The 26,767-nt window shown below is 46.2% G+C and overlaps 1 protein-coding gene across 1 annotated transcript in view; it reads left to right on the forward strand.

The window, feature by feature from the left end:
* The window catches only part of LOC144108723 (uncharacterized), a 161,151-nt gene that overhangs the window by 59,002 nt on the left and 75,382 nt on the right, over positions 1–26,767 (forward strand). The window contains exons 9-10 of the mRNA XM_077641893.1: positions 22,017–22,173; positions 23,953–24,065. Of these exons, the coding sequence (XP_077498019.1) occupies positions 22,017–22,173; positions 23,953–24,065 (270 nt within the window). The remainder of the gene's footprint in view (positions 1–22,016; positions 22,174–23,952; positions 24,066–26,767) is intronic.

Consider the following 26,767-nt stretch of genomic DNA (forward strand, 5'->3'; position numbering starts at 1 on the left):
TACAGATAATAAAATAATAATACACACTAAATCATATACAAAAATGGTACAGAAATGCAATACATTAGGGTTGTTCGAACCGACATAATATTACATCAAACGGAACCAGAAGTAAGCATTTGGTCGTCTAGGACACAACGTTAAACAAAAAGAAAGATGAACAGATGCGTTTAAAACCCCTGGGCGTGGAACTATTTTTAGCTGCATCTATTACAAACGGATGAGAATTACACATCAACATGATTTGGTGCTCAATTGATTGTGTTCTGTAGTTAGTACGAGGCCTATTTACCACAACAGAAGTCTGACGCAAGCTGTAACCAGTAGATCTATTTAGGTACGTGTTAAAAAAATAATGTAATTTGATTTTATTTCGTTATAAATAAACACACATACTTTGAGTTCATACATGGTTTCTACAGGGATCATTCGAGACCGTGTATTTGCCGAGCAACTATTTGTGTTGTTTCCTGCAGGTAAAAGAAACGGAGCTGCACGCGACTGCAGGGCTGATATTTTTTCTAAGTCAGTTTTGTTACAAGTACCCCAGATAAGAAGACAATAACTGATGCGAGAATGGATAAGAGAGAAATACAACTGTCTTTTCAGCGAGCAAGGTATAAGATCTCGAAGCCGGGAAAGCATACCAATAGCTCTCGCTATCTTGACACGGGTGTGGTCTATGTGGTCGCTCCAGCCTAGGCTGTGATGGAATTTAACTCCTAGAAAGGAATGGGAGCTGACACGCTCAAGGTAGCAAGAGCCGTAAAGAAGCTTAAAATCGTAATCAATTGGCTTGTTTTTTGCACAAAAAAGCATAAATTTAGTTTTTTTCTCGTTGAGTTCAAGACTATATATATATATATATATATATATATATATATATATATATATATATATATATATATATATATATATATATATATATATATATATATATATATATATATATATATATATATATATATATAGATATAATATATATATATATATATATATATATACATATATATATATATATATATATATATATATATATATATATATATATATATATATATATATATATATATATATAAACACATAGTTTCTACACAGTCCAGCATACAAAGACAAAACAAACTGCAGAGAAAATACTGTCATTACTGTGATTGTTAAAAAATTTTGTAACAGGAGTGGAAAATTTCTCTTTTGCTTCACATCAAAACATATATTGGGCTCACTGGAGTGTACCTAAATCAATGTTTCACAACTTTGGGCTCGGGCACGGGAAGCAATTCAGCCTTTTATGTGAAGGATTGCCACTGTTCCCGTCGGATTCATGTGGTCAGCATTATCGGCCGGGGGAAATCAAGAGTAAGCGCGAGCTGCTGGAAATGTTTTTATTAACGAAAGCTAAGCAGATATGCATAAGCGATCTTTTAGTCATCATCACCGAAAAAGAGTTTCAGTTTTTAAAAATTTCCTGAAGGTTTCCTTCACCTTGTTCAGAGTGTGCGCTTGAGCAGAAATGATTTATAATGTGGCTGAGTTCATCGAAATAAATAAGCTGTAAGTCCAGTGGTGTGGTGTGTGTGCCGTTTTGTTCTTCTCCTGCGTCAGCTTCGTTGGTTCCACCGACTTTGCATTATGAGTGAACTAGCCCAACAATTTGCTCTACTCACATCTGACTAGAAGCAATGAGGTGCCGCAAGTCAGAAAGCTTTGCGAAGAGATGGAGCACTTGTCGAGAGAGATTGTTCAGCCGACAAGGAAATCGACAGGGGTGCTCGTTATGACATAAATGATGGAATCCAACAAGTAACAATACCAAAGAAAATACTGGATGTATAGTTTTGTAGTTTAATCACTGAGATGTTATTAAAAGCAGGAGAAAAAAAACTATATGCCGCTGGAGCGATCCGAAGCCAAGACCTCGGAATTTCGCGTCCGGTACTCTACCAACGTAGCTACGGCGATAGCTGTCCAATCTTCTGCTAAGCTAAACTTGAGAGTTAGCGCCACCCTCATCCATAGCGGCTGACGTAATACGTCCTCTATTACCGCGAGTGCCTCGTAGGAATGGGGTTTTTACTTCGATCCCGGTGTTCAGATCTGGCATTCCAGGATGAAAGTTGTTTGGAGAGTGATAATGGGTTAATGTTCATATGTGTGGAATTGGTAATTCTCTCCATTAATATACCCTTGGGAGTCTTACTGCCACACCTGGCGCTGGGTGCAGCGGTCAAGCGATGCGCCACTGTTCTTATATCGCACGTGCTGCCACATCCCCAGGATTCTGGTCCATGCGCCTCGAAAAACCGGTCGCGCCATCTCGTGACAGCCGGCGGCGCGGCGGCGCGTAACTCAAAGGCGATGAAAAATAAAAATTAACACCTCGTCGCGCATAAAAGTTAGAGGGTAGCTCTCTCGCCAAGATGTTAACCTCTTCCTAAAGTTTAGTTTAGTAGAGTTTCATCGATGTAGATTACATGCTGCGTTTACCATCCGCAATAACCTGCGATAGCATGGAGCCTATGGCGAGGCCCTGAAAAATACCGCACTTCACTTCACCTCATCGCTCACCACAGCCCTAATTTACAATATATCGACATGTTCTCGGAGCTATGTTACATTTTATTGGAGCAAAAGATTTCCTGCGCTGTTTTTCTATTGCTCATGCATACTCAGCATCGGCAAGAAGCGTGTGGCGTCCTCTCTCGGTGTTTTGGCAAGGCGCACGTCTTTGCTGCAGTGTCCCTGTTTTGGTAGTTTGCTTTGGGAGGTTGAGCCGTTCCGTATGAATGCGCACTTTTATCAAAAGTGCCCCCATCGGAGTGAGGCTATGGCCATGGGCTGCTACATAAAATGCTACAAGAAAGCGCATGCCTTCTATGAGGTATATAGAGGAAACTATAAGGAGAATCTTTTGCTTGACAGGTACACATTTAATTAAGCGAGTACGGTGGCCACACGGGCATTGGTGATAGTGGAATTGCGTGCGCATTAACAGTGCAAAACAATAAAACTCCGAAACTCCAGGGGAATGAAATTCCCGGACGCTAATACTTAGAGCTAACTCACCGATACTTGTAATGGGTCTTGCACTGTGCAAGGAAAATATCAAAATCGTGTATTTATGACTACATTTGAACAGTAATATTATTAGGCTCAATAGCAGACAGCTCTTCGAATGTTTTGTCGATGTGGAGAAAGTGCAGCACGGACGCCTTGAAGTGAATGTTGTAAGTGCCAGGCGGCAAAACTGATGCTGCGTTTTATGGCAGTAGGTGATTTGTCCAATGTAACAATTAGTGGTGTGGTAGTTCACGAAATTTTTTCAAAGTTGGTAAAGTGAATCCCATGATTCGATTCTTCGCCGCAGATAGGGGCTTTACCATTGCTGTAATCGATGCTAGTTTCAGCAATTATATCAACGGTGTACGTAAACTATGAACCGCTAACAAAGACTTCATAGAATGGCATGCTAGCAAGTATTCTGAAGACTGCGCCATCTGTTCGGCATGCAAGTAAATACGCCGTTACCCTGAGCAGCAATAAAGAGTCAAACTTTAATTAAATGGTTTTGATTACGATTTAAATTTGCTGAGAAATGAACGGAAGTTGTTGTCGTATAACACGAGGTTTCAAAGCTTACTGGGTTTATCCAGCGCGGCGGCTGGGCTGTCCACCCAGCCCGTTTGTGCAATGTGGCGGTCGCATGATTAATTAGTGACAGGACGCTACGTGCGCGCGGCCCTGAATATGCAGTGAATTTACCGTGTTGCGAATATGTGCAACAGCACCTGTAGGCGCTGTCGGACGAGTGGCGCGAACATATTAATTTGTTTGCATATGGGGTGCAAGCCTACCTCCGCCTTTTTATTTTTTGCTGTCGCTCTCCTATGTACTTCTCGGTATCCTCTCTCTTTGCCTTTAATTCTGCCGGTTGCAGTTCCGGTATTTGAGAGATTAGATAGCAATCGCCGGGCCCGCAACATTTTTAGATTACTTGCATTTTCTTCAGCTGTTGTCTATGAAGCGATTGGCAAACTATTACTCCTTCTAGGTGCGGCTCCGGGGGAGTTGCACCGACCGCGGGTGTAAGAAGAGGGTGTCATTTCCAGGGAGCGATTAACATTCTTCCGCGACTTTTAAATTTGCCTTGATTGGTTTTCTCAGCCTACGATACCAAGCACTCGAAGCAGGGTATTTTTCATACCACGCCTTAGGCCTTTTCTGTAGGATGACTGTATTTGAAGGGGCAGAGGAGGCTTCCGATAACAGTGGCCGGCTTGTGTGTAGTTTGCATTCCTTCCTTTCTGAGAATACTGGCCAAGCTTTCGCTGACACCTTTCGCGTGCCTACTGCATGCGCGTTTTTGCCACTGGCGTGTCCTTAGTGTAAGCATATAGAGTGGTTTGCGTTGCTTCCTTTTCGGTTTTGGATGATACATCGATTGAAGAATCTTGGGTATTCACTTCTTAGAAATGTTTTCTTTTGCTGATGATGAGTTTTAATAGTGCAATGGCAACCTCGCACCAAGCTCAATGGGATGAAGTGTTTTCTTCAACACAAGGTTAGGTGAAAGAGCATTTTCCAAGCACTTTAACTCAAAGGAACCAAGCGCCAGGCTTCGAGGAAGCTTGTGCCCATTGGAAACCAGTTGGTACACGGCGGCACTGGGGAACGAATCACACACCGTCCTCGAGCAGCATGCTTAAAGCGATATGTCATTGCTGTTGTCGCGGATTTTGGAACAAATAAGAAAGAATTTGGAATCGTCTTAACCAAAACTTGCTTGAATTTCACCCTACCTTTCAGACACAATTTTTGGCAATGTTCCTCCCGCAAAAGGTACGAGAACAAGACCCACTGTTCGCAGCATCAAACGGATGAAGAAGGGTGAGGGGCGGTAACGTGAAGGGCCAAGGATGTGGGCAGGTACATAGGTAGGAAAAAAATTCTTTTTCTAGATCTACACGGACAGACGGATGCAGGGCGGTAAGGGGGAGGAAGAAAAGGACAGTGGGGAGGGGTCTTCTGCTGTACCTTTGCCTGCCTTTCTTTTTTTCCTCCTTTTACTTTTCCTCGAATCGTGGAGCGCAGACCGTGGCTGCTTGTTGAATGAAAACTGAACATTTAGACAGATTTGCCTATCTGGTTTGGTTTGAAGACTTATATAAGGTGTATGTCTCCAACCAAAAACTAATTTTAACGCAATGTTTCGAAGCTGACTCGGCTCCTTCATCAGTGGTGGCTGATACCTCTGTCACACTGGCAACGCAAAGGCCTTTAAGAATCAGGTCCTTATATCCAAAGGTCGAATTTTGATGGAGGCGAAATTCTAGAGGCCCGTGTACTGTGCGATGTCAGTGCACGTTTAAGAACCCCAGGTGGTCGAAATTTCCAGAGCCCTTCACTACGGCGTCCCTTATAGCCTGAGTCGCTTTGGTACGTTAAACCCCCATAAACCAACCCTTATATCCACAGGCGTAAGGTGTGCAACTATATGGCACAAATGTTGCGCCTTTGCCGCAAGGGCCTTGGAGGCGGAGTCGCTCGTCAGAGACCTTTGGAGCCCAAAGGCGCGGCCTTAGAGAACCTACGATCGCAGTGTCATCAAACGTCAAAAGTGAAAGCAATAAAAAAAGATACAGCCAACAATGTTTGAAAATATTTTTTTTTAAATACGAAAGGTGTGTCTGGCTTTGCTTTTGGTGCGGGTGTTTATATTATAGGCACAAATTTCAAGACAGTCAAAAGTGTTGCAGCAACACCGAGTGCTCCTGGTGGCCAAAGCAATGCACAATACGTGCTGCTGATGATGAGAGTAGCACTTGCAATATTTTTAAGGAAGCTATCAGAATAAAATTAAGTTTTCTGAGCTCAAGGAATGAAAATAATACCCCACTTTAAGTTTAAAACACTCACTTCAGCCGCCTCGAGCACAGCAGCGGGTGCTAAGCCTGAACGACTGTTTCAGCTTTGGGCTGCACCGTGTAGGTGCGTCGCTGCTCCTTTAAGCTTTCGCTCCTTTGGTGAAAAAAGGTGCCTTTGGTGGAAAGGCCTTCGAGGAATGCCGTGTGACAGGGGTATGAGGGCAGTAGCTAGCTTCTTTAAGTATGGAGTGAGGAGGCGATCAAATGAACAAAAGCTGTGATGTGAAAGGCGTGGGGGAGGGGGTGGAAGGGGGGTCATGGCTGTGAGTCACGTTGTCGCACTGTGGCGAGGCGGTCAATGACGACTTGTTTTCGTTGAGTTGAAGAAAGAAGTCCCTGGGCCTATACTGGGGGCAGGTTTCCTTTTGTGCGGTTAATCTTGTTCGGAGTGGTTTGTTTGTGCCAGTATTCGAGAAGGAGCCTTTTTTGGTAATTTGTTTCGGTTCCGAGGATGCTGGTTTCTTTGAAGTTGATTATATGATCTGAGTCCGCGGAATGTTCGACTACAGGAATGCCCTCTCTTGCGAAGTTATGGACGTCGTTTCTATGTTGCCGAATTCTCACTTTGAGATTTTTGGTTGCGCCGAAGTAGGTTGCGTCGCAGTCGGCGCGAGGAATTTTGTAGACAATGCCTTTGGCTTTTTCTCTCGACGGCCGGTCTTTGGGAACAGATACGCAAAGCACAACAGTGTTCGTGGGCTTGTGCAAAACCTGGAGACCCCCTTTTTTCAAGATCCGGGCGTTGGTTTCGCTGATGCCTCCGACATAAGGTAGAGTGACGTATTTTGGTAGTGGCGCTGGTCCTTGTGCGTTGATGTCATGGCGCATACTGTAGTGTTTTTGAAGTCGAATGGTTTTTTCAATAAAATTTTTTGGGTAGTCGTTCATGATGATTTCTTTGAATATCGCGCGTTGTTTCTGCGCTATATTTCTCCTCCCTACGGTTTGAAGCACGACGAAGTCGATGCCTTTGCGAAAACGGCGCGGAAAGGTCATGGACACACTCTCGTCTCCAGGTTGTCAAAAAAAACTTACAACCGCTAATGAGTCAGTCCCGTCAAAGGGTCTTTCCACACATAGACTAAAATCTCCTAAAAATGACATCAGAGCTTGTGCAGATGATCAGTTACATTCTTTACTTCCTTCCACCAACCTAAGGAATTCCACCAGCTTTGTTAAAAGCGCAGCGCATCACATAGGTAAACAGTGCCACAAAACAATTTTCGAATGATTTAGAGTGGTTTCGCCCAATGCAACTAGGAGCGCTAGCATCGGTTTTCAGTGCTGTTTCGGTGTTCGGTTCCGTTGAGCACGGATGCAGTTGAAGACGACGATATCCAAAACACAGCGCAATAGACTGGTATTTTAGGACTCAGAATGTGCGGCTCTGGCGGTGTTGCAGTTGTCTAATGCAGTAACCAGCAAAACTGATGTGTTCTCGCCGCCCCGAGTTCGAGACTCACTCGCAGCTGTAAAATATTTCCGATTATTTTATTTCAGGTCAAGTAAATCTCAGACATACAGACAGACAACGTCGAAATCCAAAATTGAAACCTCAGTGCCAGAATAAAAATGCGACCCCGTTAGCTCGCTGTTGTTCTACCAGCTTGTGGAGGCAGCGGTTGGTACCAATGCGGCCGCTCGATGGAACCGCATCATCGAGTGGCCATGGTTCTCACCTGCTCACTCAATGAAAAAGACTGCACGCTGGAAGGCTTTTACTTAGAGCCTTTACTACGTTCCTTGTCATGCAACTTGAGTGCACTGTGTTGTTATGGCCTGTGTACAGTACAAAATAATGCCGACCATTGTGAATGGGCGAGACCCTTCTGCGGCCACGTAATTCGCGACAGCTTCAAAAAGCACGTGTTTTAGCCTTGTGTGGCAAGAAATGAGTCGAATGAAGCAAACTGCCCATTTCACCAGAGACCATTTGGTGACGAAATGGGTCGAGCACGGTGCATCGAGTCTCCAACGCCACTATATCAAAAACAAAAGAACACCGCTGAGTACAACACAAAAATAAGGAGACTTGGTTAAAAAAAAACAAAACATTTTGACAGATTTGCCTGTCTGGTTGAGTTTTAAGACTTATAATAAAGTGCACATCTCAGTCTCATCTGCAGAACAAGCACAGAACTTGACAGAAAAAAAGAGCAATGCACGATATTCGAAGAACTCTTCATGAACGGCTAGCCAAAAAACTTTATTCAAAATACCATTCGACATCAAAACCACGACAACATGCGCCAAGAAATCAACGCACGGAGACCAACGCCACCACCAAAATACCTCACTGTACCTTATGTCGGAGGTGTCAGCGAAACCAACGCCCGGATCTTAAAAAAAGGGGGTCTCCAGGTTTTGCACAAGCCCACGAACACTGTTGTGCTTTGCGTATCTGTTCCCAAAGACCGGCCGCGGAGAGAAAGAGCCCAAGGAATTGTCTACAAAATTCCTTGCGCCGACTGCGACGCAAGCTACATCGGCGAAACCGAAAATCTCAAAGAAAGAATTCGGCAACATAAAAATGATGTCCGCAACTTCGCAAGAGAGCGCAATCATGTAGCCGAACATTCCGAGGACTCAGACCACAGAATCAAATTCGAAGAAACCTGCATCATCGTAACCGAAACAAATTACCACAAAACGCCCTTTCTCGACTCCTGGCACATCAAAACCACCCCGAACATCAACCGCACAAAAGGAAACCTGCCCCCAGTATATGCCCAGGGCCTTCAACGAAAAAAAGTCGCCATTCACCACCTCCCTGCAGTGCGCCAGCGTGACTAACAGCCTAAACCCCCTCCCCGTCCCCCGCGCCTTTCGCATCACAGCTTTCGTTCCTTTGACCCCCTCCTCCCCTTCATACATAAAGACGCTAGCTACTGCCCTCGTCACCCCTGATGAAGGAGCCGAGTCGGCTTCGAAACATTGGGTTAAAATTAAAACGTTTGGTTGTAGATGTGCAGTTTATTATAAGACTCGGTTACCACTACAGAGTGCCGGATATCTTATTCGTTATTTCCATATATTTCCACATTGCTTTGAGTGCACATGGCGCCACTATTCTTTTATTCTTTTAGTCGTGATGTCACTGTGCTCGTATACCTCTCAGCGGAGAAACGTGAGCGCGTGCAGTGAGAATGCGGACAACGCTTTTTCAATGACAGCTGGTTCACATGATCTTATCTGCCTCGCGTCACAGCACCCTAAGGCAACCGAACATAAAGATCTATCGCAGGGTACTCCCGACGTGCAGCATTCATTTTCTCAGAAGTGGATGGACAACTTGCAGAATTGCCGACTTACAGGAAACTTGCTTCCAACCAGCAAGCCACGTTCGCAAACCGCGTTTTCACTTCCTGCTGTGCTGACTGAAGGGGTTAGCATGAGGAGAGATGGTTTTCGGTTGGCAAAATGTAGAGGACGCTCGATATTCCGCAAGTGTGCTCCAAGGGCTGTTTTGTGGTGCACGCGCCCAAAGTCGGCGCTCTTAACATACGACAGAACCGGTTTACGCAAGCCCACTGCAGGAGACGCAGCCGAACCTTGGCGAGGCGCCGATATCTGTTCGTGCTAGACATCGGCGCCTGCTAACGGGCGCTCGCGCACGTGTTGGAAGCGGGGTCCGGTTTACGAAATTAGGAGTACAGCGGCGCTCTCGGTGACTTTTCTTCATGGCTTGAAGCTCTTCCAGGTTCCCAGAACTTTTCCTCGCGGTTAAAGTTGTCCTTTCAACGTCGCCCAACCTCTTTTCTTCACGGCTCGAAATTCTTTCGGTTCCCAGAAAGAAACACAAGAGTAATTTGGGTTTTGGGGAACGGAAATGGCGCAGTATCTGTCTCATATATCGTTGGACACCTGGACAGCGCCGTAAGGGAAGGCATAAAGCAGGGAGTGAAAGAAGAAAGGAAGGAAGAGGTGCCGTAGTGGAGGGCTCCAAAATAATTTCGACCACCTGGGGATCTTTAACGTGCACTGACATCGCACAGCACAGGGGCGCCTTAGCGTTCTGCCTCCATAAAAACGCAGCCGCCGCGGTCGGGTTCGAACCCGGGAACTCCGGATCAGTAGTCGAACGCTCCGGAGTTCCCGGCTTCGAATCCGACCGCGGCGGATGCGATTTTATGGAGGAAAAACGCTAAGGCGCCCATGTGCTGTGCGATGTCAGTGCACGTTAAAGATCCCCAGGTGGTCGACAATTCAGTTTTTTCCTCCTCCTCCATTGGCTCGAGAGGGGGAGCCAGCCAGCACCAAGAACATCGACTGCCAAACATGCCTCTGAGGCCGTTCTATTCTGCTCAGGCCCCATGGTCTTGGCTCGCCTTCACAGCGTGTATTGGCGCCCGAGAGGCTAGGCAAGGACTGAATTCGCTTTAATACCCCTGCTACACGGGCGTTTCGAATGGCTTCGAAGCGAGTGTCATTCGGCTCGACTGCCGACTTCCGCTGCTACACGAAGTTTTTCAACGGCAGTCGGTTCAGATGACATTCAAGTCAACGGAGCTGCGCGGAGACATTCCAGAATTTGGAATGCCTTCGAAAGGTGAACACAGTCCGAACCGACCAATAGGCGTCGCCGCCGTCATCGCTTCGCCCCGCCTACAGCCGCGCGACTGCTCTCGGGTCCAGTGTGGCTGCTCATCTCGATACCCGCTACTCGCATTTTCTTGCTGTTTATTTCGCAAATTGCCCCTTTTCTGTCTAGGTAATTGCTTGCAGATAATAAATAGTACACCAATGAACATTTACCGCGTTAGCATGGAATTTCCCCAAGAGTGCGCCGACAAGGACGGTTGGTTGCACTCATACTGTTGTCTACATCGCAGCGTACGAACAGCTAGCGCTCGTTTGCATGACATAAAACGCATTCCGCGCTTTAGTTCTATTAATTAATATCTTTTCTTTTGTACCGGTTGTGCCTGTGCTTGTGAACGCAGTGCGACAATCTGTGGGAAGCGTCGATACGATCGCTCGCCTGAGAAACACATGACAGCCGGACTGCTGACATCTCGTACGAGCGGCGCTTGTCGCTAATTGTCCTGACATCTTCCGGCGTGAACAGTACTTTATTTTAACCTACTTTGTCCAGAAGTATAATTCGGGACCATGTGCTGTTTGAAACGCATAACTGGTTATCCACAAAATAGCAACGGCGACGACTGCTGCTGGCCGTAAAGCAGTGCTTGGCGGTCTGGGTAACACCGGCGCTTCCCGTTCATCGTATGCGCGCCCTGCGATGTGAGCAATAGTTGATTTCAGATCACTGTTGTCAAAACTACACTCGTTGATGATTTGCATTCGCTTAAACTTGTGAATTCGCTGTTCACGACCGCCGAATTCACAGACGTAACCCTGCGGACTTGCTAGGCCTAGTCGTCGCGGAAGCGAAGGGAGTCGCCGCCGATTACAGTTAATTTGGCAAGCGCTTATCGCTGGTGAGTGTTAAAGTGTGCGCGTGCGAGATATACCGGTTCGTTTCGCTTATTTTCAATACGAATAAGGTAGAAGCGCGAATATATTCACACCGTCTACTCATCAGCGTGTTTTCGCTCAGCCACCGGCCTGCCGAGGACATGAAGGCTGACAGTCTGCCGATCGGATTCGTCGGTGTCGTTGGCCTAAAAACCTTGTCCCACTACAATTATATGCTGTTGTTGACCGTGACAGTGTCGTTGTCGCACCAGTGTGACCGCAGTGACTGCCGCATCGTCATCGTCGTTGTACACTGAAAACAAGCTGAGCAAATTTCAAATGCGTTCGGAAAGTGTCGTGTAGCACCGCCGGAGTCCGAGAAGTCCGCATGTCATTCCAAGTCTAGAATGTCATTCGACTCAGATGGCATTCAGACGTGCCCGTGTAGCACATGTAACAGAAAAATGGCTGTTGGGCAAACTAAGAGAGGAGGCTTACAAAAAAAAAAAGCAAGAGGCTTTTGCTCTTTTTGAGCCAGAGCCTTAGTATGTGAGAATATCAAATGTTTGCTTGCAAACTGTATATTTTCGAACCTTTTTGAATATAGGCAAACAAAAAATACATGTTGCTGGTAACGGCTGAAATGCGTTAACAGACTGGACGGAAAAGAACACATACGCATGCGCTGGTGTCTGTGTTCTCGTCTGTACCGTTGGCGCTGTCCAGTCGTTTGCATCAACATTCACCAACCAGCCCGACTTAGCCCTCTTCATTGAACAAAATACCGACAGTCTTAAAAAAAAGTTTTCCCACAATAGAACCACGAAAGGAAATATGTATCAGACCATAACTGTATTTCACTCGTTACTGTGGTGGGGCGATTCACTCGCTTGGTTTTACGGGGTTTAACGCCCCAAAGCGACTCAGGCTATGAGGGACGTCGTAGTAGAGAGCTCCGAATACTTTGGAGCATCTGGGATTCTTTCACGTGCACTGACATGGCACAGTACACGGGCCTCTAGAATTTCGCCCCTATCAAAATGCGACCAACGGGGCCGGGATCGAAGCCGCGTTTTTCGGGTCAGCTGCCGAGCACCATAACTACACGGCTACCGCGGCGGCTTTGGGATGATTTGAGTAATGGTAGCAATAAACTTCAGTTTGTATGGAAATGTTATGAAAACAACTCGTTGGATAAAACTACTCTGTCCAGTTGAAAATTTAAACCGTCACGTTCAAATAATGCCTACATCACAAAGCTCATGGAATGCTGGGCTACTGTTATAGACTGAATCTTGAGAAAGCATTGTAAGGTGGTGAAATAATTTCTTACTGGCCGAGCGACGAAAATGGTGCTACCTGAATAGCACAAGAAAACGCAAAAACATGCCTCTGAAAACAAAGAGAACAAACTTGCGGTTGCAACGCGGACAGGACCATTCCCTCGACACTCCACCACAACCCCTATTTATAATCGAGCACCTCTGCGCCTGCGACAAACGTGAAAAAACGAACCGCGCAATTGCTATGCCTTATTTCTTTCTGACTCACCTTCCAACTCCAATATCTATCACTTCCGGCATTCACTTTCTCTGGCCTGTTAGCTATCCACTGACAGCGGCTCAATGTGCTGCCTGTTGTCATAGCCTCAGAGGGACGAAACTACATGTTTCGAAAACCTGAGATTTAAAGGTAAAATTGATATGAAAAGATACTTGTTGCATAGCTAGAGCTATTTCTGGGCGTCTCAGCACTGAAGGAGTGTCGACAAATTCAGTCAGGCGTGACTGCGCGCAGGCATGGCACATACCCGTGTGGCGGCACGTCGCATGCGACCTTACACATCACGTGACAGGTGAGGTCTACCGAGACAACACATTTTGTACAGCGTCAAGTCTAGGTAGGAGTGTTGTGCATATCGCCAAGCGGTCACGCATGCCTTGCAATCACGAAGTGCTATGTAGAAGCTTTGGTTTAGGTAAAGTTAAATTACTGTTTCTGTCTCAGGCAGGTGTGAATTCTAGTAGCCGGTTAGCTTTGAGAATGTGACCGTAGAACTCAGGCCTGGGAGCTGTCATGCTCGATAGAGAAAAGCGATCAAATAAAGCTGGCTCAGCATTGCAGATAACGTCGGACTACAAAAATTCATCGAACAAATACACGGGAGGTGAAGAAAGCCGCCAAACGATTTCGCTATATTGACATGATCCTTTCAAAAGTCAGCAAAACATAGGAAACGTTTAGAAACTATTTTATGCTAAGCGATAATTCGAAACGCTTGGCGATGTCCAGGCTACTGCTGCCAAGAAAAATCTGCAGAGATTGCTGACATCCCCATCATTGCGAAAGCACGTATTTGTGCTCGGCTGTGGCGATACCCTCAGTTGTGGTATCACAGGCTACAACTTAGGACGTTTATGACAGAACAGACTTTATACCGGACTGGTTTCACCTCTTGAGGCCGTGTCTATCTTTGCCGTCCTTTTAGTTGTGTCGCCTTTTATCAAGCTAGTGCTGTGCAGCCGCTAGCTGAGTGCTTAGTAAATAATAGGTATATATCCTCTTTCTATACATGCATAACCTCGTGCAGTAAGCGCCATGCTGAAAGAAAAAGCGGTGAACAATATCCAAGTAGTCTGGCGCAGCGGACTTTTTTCGCGTCTCCGCGGTCTCTACTCCCATTCTTGGGTATTTTTTATTTCCTTTTCTTCCCATTTTTTCTATGCTTGGGACGGAGTGGACACACGTCGGCAAGAGATGGTCTTTCTAGGCTCTGAACTTCCGGATTAGTGCCTTTGCACTGGTACATGCCCACGGAATAATTTTAGACTGCCCAAAGGACAGCTCAAACTTAGCATTTGTAACAAAGTACCTTAATTCCCTGCTCCTTAAGGCGAAAGAGTTATATATGCTGCATTCCTCTTTCATAAAATCTAGTTTAAGGAGGCTGAAAACGAGGCAGCTGTGGTTGACTGCAAGCGAAGTTAACTAGTTTCTTTTCGAGTTGATCGATTAACGGATAAGTTGTCGTCATGTATGATGTTATCGAAACAAACTGCTGATGTAGCCACAACATTTCTTTTTATTTTAAAGTTCTATAATTAAGCTACCAATGAGCGTAGTTCATTACGACGCAGTTGCGTCTGAGCCCTGCCAACCAGAATGTGTTCGGCGGAAAGAAGGAAGACAAATTATTGCGGGTTTCTGTATTGTGTAACAAAAATAAAAACAGCGCTAATTTTTACACAAACCACACAGAAAGACCAGACAGGACGGGCGCTGACTCTAACTATGTTTAGTGAAAGCCACACGTTGCATATATATAGCCCGAAGAAGGTGAAAGCATGCGCATTTCTAACATGGTAAAAAAGAAAAAAAGAGAAAAAAGAAGAAAAGGAAAACAACACCAAAAACACACACTCAAACAAAACCTACTCATTATAGCGTATTCTTTAGCAATCTATGCTCACTTTCTCGTAGGGAGATAGAAGTTGTGCTGACGCACATTCCACCTCTCTCTTTCATAAAAAAGGCTTCTGCCAGTTCCCGAGCTAATCTATCTTTGCTTCTAGCTAGATTTTTAATATCGCCAAGTCGTGGTTCACAGTTTTTTTTTTTAGTTTTTATCAATGCAGGAGCGGCAATGGGCGGGTAGGCTACCGGATGAATTTGATGCGTTCCCTAACGACCTTTTATGTTCCCCTGCACGCTCGTTTATGCAACGTCCAGTCTGGCCGACGTACACCTTGCCACATGCAAGGGGATCTCGTAGACCATTCCCGTGGCACACCTTACGTAGTGTTTCGAGTGCTTCTTTCCACACCCAGATTTAGCCTTGGCACCGCTGCTATCCTTGGGGCACATCTTGGCAAATTTGCAGGGGGCGTAGAAGACCATGGGAACTTCGTACTTGTTGCCAACTCGTTTTAAATTGTGGGACACATTGTGAATGTACGGTATCACCACTGGTTTGGCTTCGCCGAAGTCTTCTTTCTGGCGTTGCCCCTTTGGCTTACCCTTAAGTTTTTGCAGCAGTGCCTCGGTCACGGCAGCCAAGACGTGGTTAGCGAATCCTGCATTACGCTGTCAATTCACCTCACCCTGGAAGCTCGCCCGTATCATGTGAGGGCACGACTTGAGGAGTGCTGGTTCCATAGAAAGGGTGGCAGTAGCCCTTTTAACAGTTTTGATTGAGCCGAATCGAACGGTAAAAAATCTTTCTTGGCCCTAGGTAGGTAGGCCAGCAAACACTTCCGTCCCCCAGCTTAATTTTAAGGTCCAAAAACTGGAGGCAGTCCTGTTCAGGAAGCTCAAATGTGAAAGAGAGCCCCTTCCCATGTTTTGTGAACATTTCTAAAATTTTCATGGAAGTCTCCTCATAGCGGCCTGTGTAATGTCTCTTTAAAATCACTAAAAAACCGTCAACATATCTAAAAATCTTTAGGACAGTTTCATCGTCAGTTAGTGATGCCAAAATGTTGTCAATAGATGCGAGAAAAATGTTAAATAAAACTGGCGCGTCACATGAACCGCTGCAAATGCGCTGGCTTTGTAGGAACCACCGGTTGTCAAACTGGATGGAGGTGGACTTAATATAAAACTTTAAAAGAGACATAAAATTGTCAATGCTTACACTTGCCTTGTTTTGAAATGCAATAGTGCCGCTTGCTTCTATACACGGTCGAACAGCAATGAACAGGTTGCTATGGAGCACAGAGTAAAAAAGATCTGCAACATGTATAGAGAACGCGTAACCAATCACCTCTTCCCTCTCCAACACGCCGGCTACACCGAAGGAATTTTTCGCGGGAAAAGGGTCCGAAACGTGCAAATCCTTTAGGTGCTTAAGCAAAAAGCAGCTGATGTGCTGCTGCCAAGCACCTTTCTCACTAACTATGGCCCTAAACGGTGCCTCTGGTTTATGGGTTTAACCGCAAAGAAGATTGACAGGTTATTCTCAGAAGAGTTCAAAACAGCTTTTGCTAGGCTCTGCAACTCCAGGGTTTTGCACAGGGCAACAGCCTTGCCTTTTAACCTGGTGGCGGACTGTTTCATTTGAACAAGGTTATTCGAAATTGCTTGCAAAGCTTTCTCGTTGTAAAGGCCTGAAGGCATGAGAACAAAGTTCCCTTCTTTGTCCGACTGCAGCAGGGACGGGCTGTTGTCCTTGCAATATGCGATCACCTTGTCAGTCAAGGCTCTCACTCTCTGAGCGGGTTTCTTCTGGGGTGTGGTCCTTGTAAAACTGTCTATGCCGTCGAGAACGCACCTTTCATGATTTTCTTTTTCTGCTTTCCTTGCTACGCGCCGATTAAAAGCCAACAGCTCGTGTGCTAGTACGGAAGTCTCAAAGCTGCATTTTGGTCATCTTGCCAGGATGTCCGCAATGTCTTTTGGCACATTCACGTCGCCTAGAACCAGAGGTCCGCTCTTGTTCTGTTCCTTCCTATAGAACCTTTACACCGGTGTTTAGGATCTTATTCAGTACGCAACTCCATAATACCTCTGTAGTTTGGGCCGCTTGATTTCTTAGGGATTGCAGCTTCTTCACGGCTATCCATTCCACATCTTCACTTAGGCACACCAAGTTTATCCAATCATGCAACAATCGCACTTGTCTTCAGATTTCCTCCCTTAAAAATTTGCTAACTCGCCTTGCGTGTCCTAAAGAAGGTTGAACACTTCCAAAAAGGGCACTCACTTCCGCTGGTACAAGTCCTTTATTGAGACTAATGACGATGAATCTTGCTCTGCAGGTGCAAAAGGCGATGGCGCTCCCGACCTTCAAAGGGTCGGGCTTAACAGGTGGTACACAAAAGAAAGGGCCCACTGAAGAAGAAAGTTCGTTTAACAGTACCTCTTGCTGGGCTAGTTGGTGTAACATTGTGTTGCAAAAGTAAAACCAACGGTAATTTTTACACAAATTACACAGAAAGACCATACAGGACGGGCGCTGACTCCAACTATTTTTATTGAAAGCCACATGTTGCATATATATAGCCCGAAGAAGGTGAACGCATGCGCATTTCTTACATGATAAAAAAAAGAAAAAAAGAGAAAAAAAGTAAACCAACACCAAAATACCCACACTCAAACCAAACCTACTCATTATCGCGTATTCTTCAACAATCTATGCTCTCAAACAACTGACATTGAATCACCTGCATTCTTACCACAGTCACCGCATACATGTTTACACAGATGGATCAGTTCGCTCGACCAGTTCTGCGGGGTCGGTGGTGATACAGGCCAGATCCATCTTCATGGAAGTGAAGACGACCTATCCAACATCTTCAACTGGTGCGGAACGCGCAGCCTTACGGGCTGCGGTAGAGTTCATCAGTCAGGAACCTCCACATGACTGGACGGTTTTCACCGATTCTAAAGCAGCTCTTCAAACCCTGCAAGCTGCGCTACGTCGCGGGTCACAGGAACAAGTTGTTGCTGAGATCCGTCTACTGTACCATGGCACCGTTTCCAAAGGTCATGACATCATTTTTCAATGGCTGCCAGGACACTGTGGTATTAACGGTAATCACTAGGCAGATGCGGCTGCGCGTTCGGCTCACAACGACGGACTTCCAGTGAGGATCCCAATCTCAAGACCTGACGCAGCATGTGGGCTTCGCCCTTTGGCGCTGGAGATCACACTTTTAGCGTGGAACAAGGGAGAGTTTTGCAACCTCCGCATCAAGGCACTGGACCCTGGACTGCGCCTTCGTCGTCCACGTAACTTAGCACGTCGCGACGCAACATTGTTATGCCGTTTATGGATCGGCGTTGCTTTTACCAACCACTATGCTTGCCGGATGGGGATGGCCGACAGTCCTTCCTGTGAAAGCTGCGGTTGTGAGGAGACCATCGCTCATCTTCTCTGTGAGTGCCCTGTATTTGTGAGTGCAAGACATACACTGCGTTGTGCCCTGGACAGCCTCGATCCTCGCCCATTAACAGAGCAAAAGATCCTCGGTCCGTGGCCGCAGCAGTCGACTGCCCTCAAGGCATACAAGGCACTCTTTGCCTACTTGAGAGCGACTGGAATGAGTGGCAAATTGTGACAGCGTTGTGCGTGTGTGTGTGTGTTATGCCTTTTCCCCCTTCTCTCTTCCTCCTTTTAGCCCCCTAATCCCTCTTCCCCAGTGCAGGGGAGCCAACCGGAACCCCTTCCTGGTTAACATCCCTGTCTTTCCCTCCACCTTTTTATCTGTCTATCTATGCTCACTTTCTCGTTCTTTTGCAGCAGTGTTTTATGGAAAAGCCTGAGGCCTATACGGCAGTCTTGCAATAAAGAAAGTTGGCGCTGCTTGCGTGTGGGCTATCGTGTTCACATAAGCATGTCTCTCTACGGTGACGAAGCTATAGGACTCGAAGATAAAAATCTAGCGTGTTCATGAACTCTTCGAGGACAAGTTGTAATTAAGGAAGAGTTCTGTTGGGGTTCAAGCCACAGATTTCAAACTTGGACCTAAGTGTTACTTTGTTGTCTGGGCTACTGTACTGAACTCACAAAGAAAATTATTTGGTGATCCTAAACATCTTCCTGGAAATCAGCGTCGAAGGCGCAGCTAGGGTGTCTGCATCGGTAGAAGGGAAAAATTTTCGATTCTTTTTTTCCATTCTTAGAAAATAAGAATGGTTGGCTGGGGCACACAAACATGTGCATGAAACTATACTGAGAGAAGTGTTAACAACTTATAAAAACACGCTATCGTGGCCGAGAGGTGAGACCCCATCGCTTTGTTCCCCTTCGCTTACTGCGTCCCCGAGCGGACTTCTCGCGGAGGCAAGAAGCGTTTGTGACGTATGAACAACGTACCCTCGCGATTGCTGGAACTCTTGCTCTGTGAATTCCGCATATCACAAGAAGAAATGCTGCAGTGCATAACGAGGTCCCATTAAACGGGAGAACAGAGGTGGCGGAGGAATGTTTCCTAATCGGCTCCATGGGGAAAGGACTTTTGCACATTCAGTTGCAATCCCTTGACGTCGCGTTGTTTAGACCGGTGGAAGGTCTTCCTGAAAGCACATGTGCACTCGGAACCGCGCTGAGCAATGTTCTAACAAGGATACAGACTTGTTATCTTGTTCGGTGAGGATTTGTGCAAGAAAATGCGGCGTTTAAAAAAAATAATAAAGGATTGGCTGCGTCATGTGTGTGTACAAAGGTTGACTCATTCTCATGTACAGGTGTGTAACAGAGCGGCTTCCTTGCTAACAAAACTAGGAAGTGTGTCGCCGTGCACCTAAGCGTGACTTCCGTGAAGATAAGCGATTCATCAAGCATAAAATGTCTATTTTTTATGAGGGCATGACCTAATGTCGGATCGAAATGGTCGTGTTTCCTCGAGGTGTCCGCGTCGGAGGAAAACCGCGTCCCTAGTGGTGTTTGCGGCTGGGCGGGCAACCCAATTTAGGCCGGATTCGGTCAATTGAACACGCTAATTCTTTTAGATAACTATGCCCGCATCTTACGGTTAGTGCAGCGGCGCCGAAATCAAATTTTGCCACTTTAACAGAAGGATCAGCGTCGTCGCTTTGGCAGGCCTTCTCGCTGGCCGTGCTTGCCCTTCGTTGATGACATTCAGCTTTAGCATTGAGCGATCCCGCACGTCGCTTTTTTGCTTTATATATCCAGCTGAGCGTCGACGCGTCGCGGCGCTCTCTGCCTCGCAAATTTTGCCGAAAAAAGCATCCCAGTCTTACAGCGCCAAGATATTTTATTATTTTTTTAAACAATGACCGTAATGAGCTTCCGAATACAGTTTTAACGCACAAATTCATCCAGCTCCCACATTCAGCAGACTGAAGCGAAACCTTCCGAAAATCGTTTGACGGTACTAAAAAAAAGGAAACTTTGCAACCACGAGCGCAGAGAGGGATTGCGACCAAAGCCGCCAAAAATGGGCATTCTTTGTTTCCGTACGCTTCATACCACTGAGCCACAGCCGTTGCATCCCGCGCAATGATAAGTGCTTGTTGGTAGGAGTTACCTATATCGACGTCATCATCATCTTTCATCGCTTCGTTCTCTGGTTCGCAGGGGTCATGCCGTGAAACCGTACGAGTGATTAACGATAAAGTAAGACTTGTCTTTGTCACCTACAGCAGCTTTTATGTAGCCGTAAAAAATAAAGGCGAGAAGCGGACCATTTCTTTTGTGATGTGCATACTTGCAGTAGTTTTAAGAGCGTGAGCTCTTACTCATCAAGTTTCTCGATTTCTTAGGGTCTGCTACCAGCTACCAGGAATTCATGATGGCCGCCTCCTTAGTAAATCAATATTGCAACCAATTTTGTGATTGACTGGCAACATGATGAGTATATCGAATTGGTGATTGATTGGATACATCAATTATAAATGCAAGATGTCAAATTTGTATTTCCATTGGTGTCCCCTCACTTTAATCTCATTGATATCAATTCTAGTAAACCACAAAGCTAAAGCGCGAACTCCAAGCGCCCTCTGTTAGCGTACGCGCTCAGCGTCGGCGCTCTTGGCGTACGCCAAAACCGGCCTGCGCATGCGCACGCCAAAACCGGCCTGCTCATGCGCACTGCAGAAGACGCCAGCGATTCTCGGCGTGGCGCCGATATCTGCCCGTGCTAGATATCGTCCGTGCTAGCGAGCCAGCGCCAGGAACATGGAGATGCATGCCCCTTTTCGACGCCCGTTCCCGCGTACACCAAGAGCGCCGACGCTGGACGCGTACGCCCAGGAAGGGCCCTTGGAGTTGGCACTTAACGCTGGTTACTTCAACGTTTTCCAGACAGTGATGGGCCGGCATATTTTTTGACAGATGACCGCTCAACGTCGGACAAAGACGGCGCGGGTATGCCGCGTTAGCCGCGACCCGACTGTTTTCGTTTTCTTACAACCCAACCAAGCAAATGAGCAGGGGAGCCGTACAGTCTGTCCCCCTTGAACACGCTGGGTGAGAAAAGAAAAAAGAAACATAAATGCAAAGCCCCCCCCCCCCCCCCAGCTGCAATGAAAATAATCTCCAATAAATATCGTACGGGATTAAATACGAATTAGGATCATTTCCTAAAACCACACCATCATCACTTAATCGAGGTAACCATAACAAATATGCACAATCGAGTAATCTTTTTCCCGAAGCTTATTGAAACGTGGAATGCCTTACGAAGTGAAGTTGTGGATTCTTCAAACGCTGCTGTGTGTGTAAAAAATGAACGTTTCCTTGCCGGTGGCACTAACGCACCTCGGCTAATATTAAAATGTTACGGACAGTTCTATTCTGTTCGCGATAATGATTCTTGGATCATGCTGTTTTATTATTACACGTGGCGTGACCTACTCCTGTATGAGCCTATAAAGGGCCTCCAGTATAGTAAATTAAATAATTAAACTTGGACTTGCCACCGGAAGAATCGTTTGGCGACTATTATATGCATGTACGCCAGCCTTATTTTGAATGGAATAAATCAAAATGTGCACAAGGCTATGATATGCGGACTAAAAATAATGTGCGTCGGCCACTTTACTCTTATTCGTTCCCTTTGCTTCCTAGATTGCGCGCTTCATGCATGTAATCTATGTGGGTTTTTAAAAGCAGCGTGGAATAACTGAAAAACAAAGAAGTTGAAAATAGCGGATTTAAAACGCGATATTTTTGTTACCATATGCATATCCTATGGCATCCTACTTTGTTTGCAGCACTTTGGGCGGCATGGAGGACGCCTTGAATGACCCCGCGACGAAACGGAACATGGATCAGCTGCACAGAAGCAGGATCTTTCACTTCGGATACCTGAACGTGCCCTTCTTCAACGTAGCCGGCCGCATGTTCACTCGGATCACGATGGTCCTCAAGGTGCAAGCGATCTCGAAATTATGAAACGCAGTCATTGAACACAGTGCGAGTCACCGTGCATGAGTCCGGGTTGCTAGAATCGACTGATTAATAATAATAATAATAATTGGTTTTGGGGGAAAGGAAATGGCGCAGTATCTGTCTCATATATCGTTGGACCTAATTCCAAATCTCGGCTGAATTCTGCCAGCAAAGCGGCGGGGACGCTGACGCGTAAGGCCACGAGTAATTTCTTGTATCCCGATCGCTGCACGTGAAGCAGTCCAGGACACAGACTGCCCCAGGCCCCTCTGCGTAAACTACTACGAGGAGAGCTCAGAGCCATCTTCCCCGTCCCTCGCTAGGAACTGTATAGATTAGAAATCTGACCACGACAGCCATTCTCGCTTCACATCGGTAAGGCTTAATGAAGGCACCATTACATCCGCAATTATCTCCACACTGCACGAATTTATGACTAAATTCAGTGCAGCGGGGCAGTTTGCGTTTTGTGCTGAAATTCTGCAGACTGGACAGGTGCAGAGTTGAGATCGAATAATGCCGCGTACAAAACGAATACACGCAACAAATGAAGTTTCAGTTTCGCACGGAATGGCTTTGCGAAGCAGGCTGGCTGCCTGTCGGTTATATCACTACCTTGGGAGCCTCGAATAATCCAATAAGGCGGTGTTACGGAAGACTGATCCCCCATTGATTATTTGGTAGAAAAGTCGTTGTCTTAAAATTTCAGTATAGGCTGGTGCTTGTTTCCTGATGGTGCCAAGTTCTTGTGATCGAAACAGTCATTTTTCCTTGAAGGTGCAAAAGAAGAACAAATAAAAATTGCTGTGGTGTTTGCAAATAGCCGTCGCGAAATAGGAGTGGTAGTTCCGCGCACTGGGTTCCTCTCGCAGTTAAGTTCGTCTTGTGCTCTCAGCGTGCTTGTACACAGTAAATAGGAGGCATGCATTGAATGTAATTCTACTATCACACAATTCTGTTCGACGGGTTCAATTCTATCATGCCACCCCCCCCCCCCCCCGGCAAGTGACGGCAAGTGTATTGGACAATTGAAGTAGACAATGGATCAGTGAAATGAAATCACCCTTCCCTACCTTTTCCTGGTTTTCAAAACACTGTATCACAATATGCGCATGCCGTAATAACGACCACAGGTGCAGAGACAGTTTTGCTTAACACAATTTGCGCTTAAAAAGTGCCAGTTATTAAAAACTGCTTGACAATGTTTCATAAAAAAATAGAGGCGCCAATTTACATAATTCTTCTTTTTCAAGAAAACATTCACTTTCAAAATACAGTCTGGGCACCAGAAAAAAAATCTATTTCATGATGCTCCGAGCGTTCTACTGTAGCTTGGAAGCCTCTTGTTCCAATGTTCTCTCTGTACAGCTGGCTGTAGAAAACTTGCACAAAGACGCTTAACAACCTCCTATTTTAAAGGTGCGAACATCCACGCAACAACGCTCTTAACGTTTATTTTTACAGCAAAACTTTTCTGAACCACACTGGCAAAGAAGCATGCGACACTTTTCTACAAGTGCCGGTCCTTCTTGGAGTAGTTCGTGGTGCCGCCGCAGCTTAGCATTTAGTCCGTGAATGCCAGCAATACCACCCCGCGACGGGTCATTCACAAACTGTAGGTTTCCGAACATAGGTATCGTACAAGCAAACTCGCCCCTCTTGCTACGCACCCCAATGCTCATTCAGCATAACATGTCTTGTATGACCACCTTTCGCCTGCGAGCTGAGGAACGTCATTGAGCCTGGTGGGTGCCGCAGGCTGTATTCTCCATGATGGCCGACAAGCGCAGTTCTTCCAGGCCCGTCTACACGGTCGTCAGCGTTGGGATAAACGGCTCAGGATGGACTGAATGGCTTCCTTACCTCTTCACGTTAGTGGCTCGCGCTACTTGTGCCACATCCCGGTAAAGACGGGTGCTAATGGCATCGGCACGACACATGCGATGCCTATTTCTTCACTGAAGTTTATGCCGTGCCGTTCCCACGCAAGCCTGGCATGCCGGCCAGGCTAGTCCTAGAATTATGGACCCAGAGTACGTGAATGCGATCTGAAATCGCCGGTTATCCCAAAGGGGTTGGTTTTGGGGCTAGTTGTACAAATGGTGCCAAGCAGAGTAGGCCAGTGACGGAAGAAAGTTGAATTATGGTGAAAAATCTTGGCATGCAGATAATTTCTGTTGTCTGGATGGAAAGACTACGGTCTCGAAATGTGCGTAGCCATTTTTCTCAGATTTACCGTCAAACGGGTGCAAACACCTGTTTTTTCTTCCTACCCACTTTAGCAGATGGAAGAGCGACGCTGCATATCGAAGTGTCAAGCTTCTTTTTTTCCACTCTGTACCCGCTTCAGAGGCAGATCAAAGAGCTACTTCGAACATCAAACTTTTGTGCCCACCATAGGATCTGGGTGCAAATTTAGAAATGGCTGTAGTATACCGTTTTTAAATGACACGGCCTGCGAAGGAAGTATTGTCCGTGAGCGTAGGAGGGACTCTTGAATATATTCACACCGAATATCGCTTTAAAGCCTCTGAAGTCATCAGGAAACTTATGTAAAGTCCCAATCGAAATTCTTCAGAGCTTCTCCGCATATCGGCAAGTTATTCCCAGTGTTTAGTTACACCCGCTTCAATGTGGGCCACATGGTAACAAGGGGCTGTTATAGGTTTTTTACGATTTCGTGCAGAAGGACACAAAGTAGACACACGACGCAAATAACAACACGTACCGCAATGCGCATCTATCAAATAAATGTGCAGTGTTGTGTAAACGCCAGAAAAAAATGCCTTTGCCCTGTAAAAACGGGCATTTATCAAAAATACATACAAATGCAGGAGTTTCGCTTGCTAACACCTACTCTTAGACGCCGTTGATCACCAGCATCAAGACTTTAATATTTATGGTTTATGGGGATTTATCGTCCCAAAGCGACTCAGGCTATGGGGAGGCCGCGGTAAAGCACTCCGAAAATTTCAACCACCTGGGGTTCTTAATATCATCGCACAGTACACGGGTCTCCATCGAAATTCGGGCGCCACGGACTGGATCGAACCCGTGTCTTTCGTGTCAGCAGCCGAGCGCCGCAACCACTGAGCCACCGCGGCGATACAATACTGCAAAGAACAATGTCAAGGAAGTGTGCGTATGGCAAAGAATTCGAAAGAACGGGGCACTACCTTGCATGGCATTGATAGTTTTATTAAGGAAGCTTTGTGTTGACATAAAAAGGTTAGTTTGTACAGGCAAAGTACAAGAAATGGAAATGCCGTCAAGTCAGTAGTTTCTGGTACACTATGTAATAGTGATTTTGCAAGCCGCGTAAAATAAGTGTGCGGAGATCTATATTTCGACCGTCTGCCAGGTTTCAAACTCTACATGCCCTTCCACAAGATGCCGCTAGGACAGGAGATGGCACTCCCGTTCCTGTCTTTCTTTGTTGCCGACTGCAATGGTGATAAGCAGCTGCTTGATTTCGCTTGAATTTATGTTCCCGGCGTTATCTTAATGGGCGCTGAAGTTCCTTTAACGCTCCAACTCACAGCGCGTTCAACGTGTAAATGGCAGCTCTGCCTTCGTAAGTTGCGTTACGATCGGCGATGTGCGCATATTTCTTCGATTACAAAAACAGTGTTACGAAAGAGGACAAATTAAGAATGGTGTAGGCGATGTCATAGCGCTTTTTTAGTACTCAAGGTTGTACCAAGCAGCTGAACTCTGTTTTACTGTGACTTTTTTCAGAAGCTGCCATTATTACGGGCAACATTTCAACAGCCCGACATGAAAATTCTCATCGGCGGGCAGTGGAATTCGCGTCGTAGCAGCGGTGTTCCCTCCGTCCGCGCGTATTCTGTCTTTGCCGGCAAAATGATCGCAAAAAATCACGTCCTCCGAGGTGATGTCGCAGTTCCATGGTTTGACAGTAAGGGCATAGAGCTAGGTTTCATCGATTAGAGCCTGCAGCTTCTTAGTTCGTCAAAACTTGTCACAAAAAGAAAGCTTGATTTAGAGTTAACTTTCTTGCCCTCCTTTTTATAAGCTGGCCGGTTTGGGCTGGTCGGTTGCTCGTGGCGAGCGGTGGATGGTGACGGCACGCTGCCCGGTGTCACAAAATTCGGCGCATCTTCGAAAAAACGGCTCTGCGCTTAAGCAATCGCGCCCGCGCGCTGTAAAATAAAACAATGAAAAACGGCGGGAAACGCATACCGGAGGGTGCGTAACTTTGCGTGTGTGTCTGCCCTTTCTACTCAGCACGCCGGCGCGGCGCCAAAGTAAACATAGCCACGCGCGGCGTCGATTTGTCTAGAATGTCTAAGTTGTTTCTACTCAACGCCGAACGAGAGGGCATGACCTTGACCGCGCTAAAGTGATACCCTATAACCTTCAATCTTGCGCCGATGACTCCGCGTGGCGAGAATGACCTAGAGTTTTCTGAAAGGCGGTTTCTGCTCTCGACCAATGGGGTAGCGCGCCCTACGCGAGAAGGAGAAGGAGCTTGTGCAGTTGCTACAGCGTGTGTATGCGCGCTTGCTTTGGCACGAAGAACAAACAGACGTGGACCAAGCCTATAAATGAG

Source organism: Amblyomma americanum, chromosome 10 (assembly GCF_052857255.1).
Source record: "Amblyomma americanum isolate KBUSLIRL-KWMA chromosome 10, ASM5285725v1, whole genome shotgun sequence".
NCBI lineage: Eukaryota > Metazoa > Arthropoda > Arachnida > Ixodida > Ixodidae > Amblyomma > Amblyomma americanum.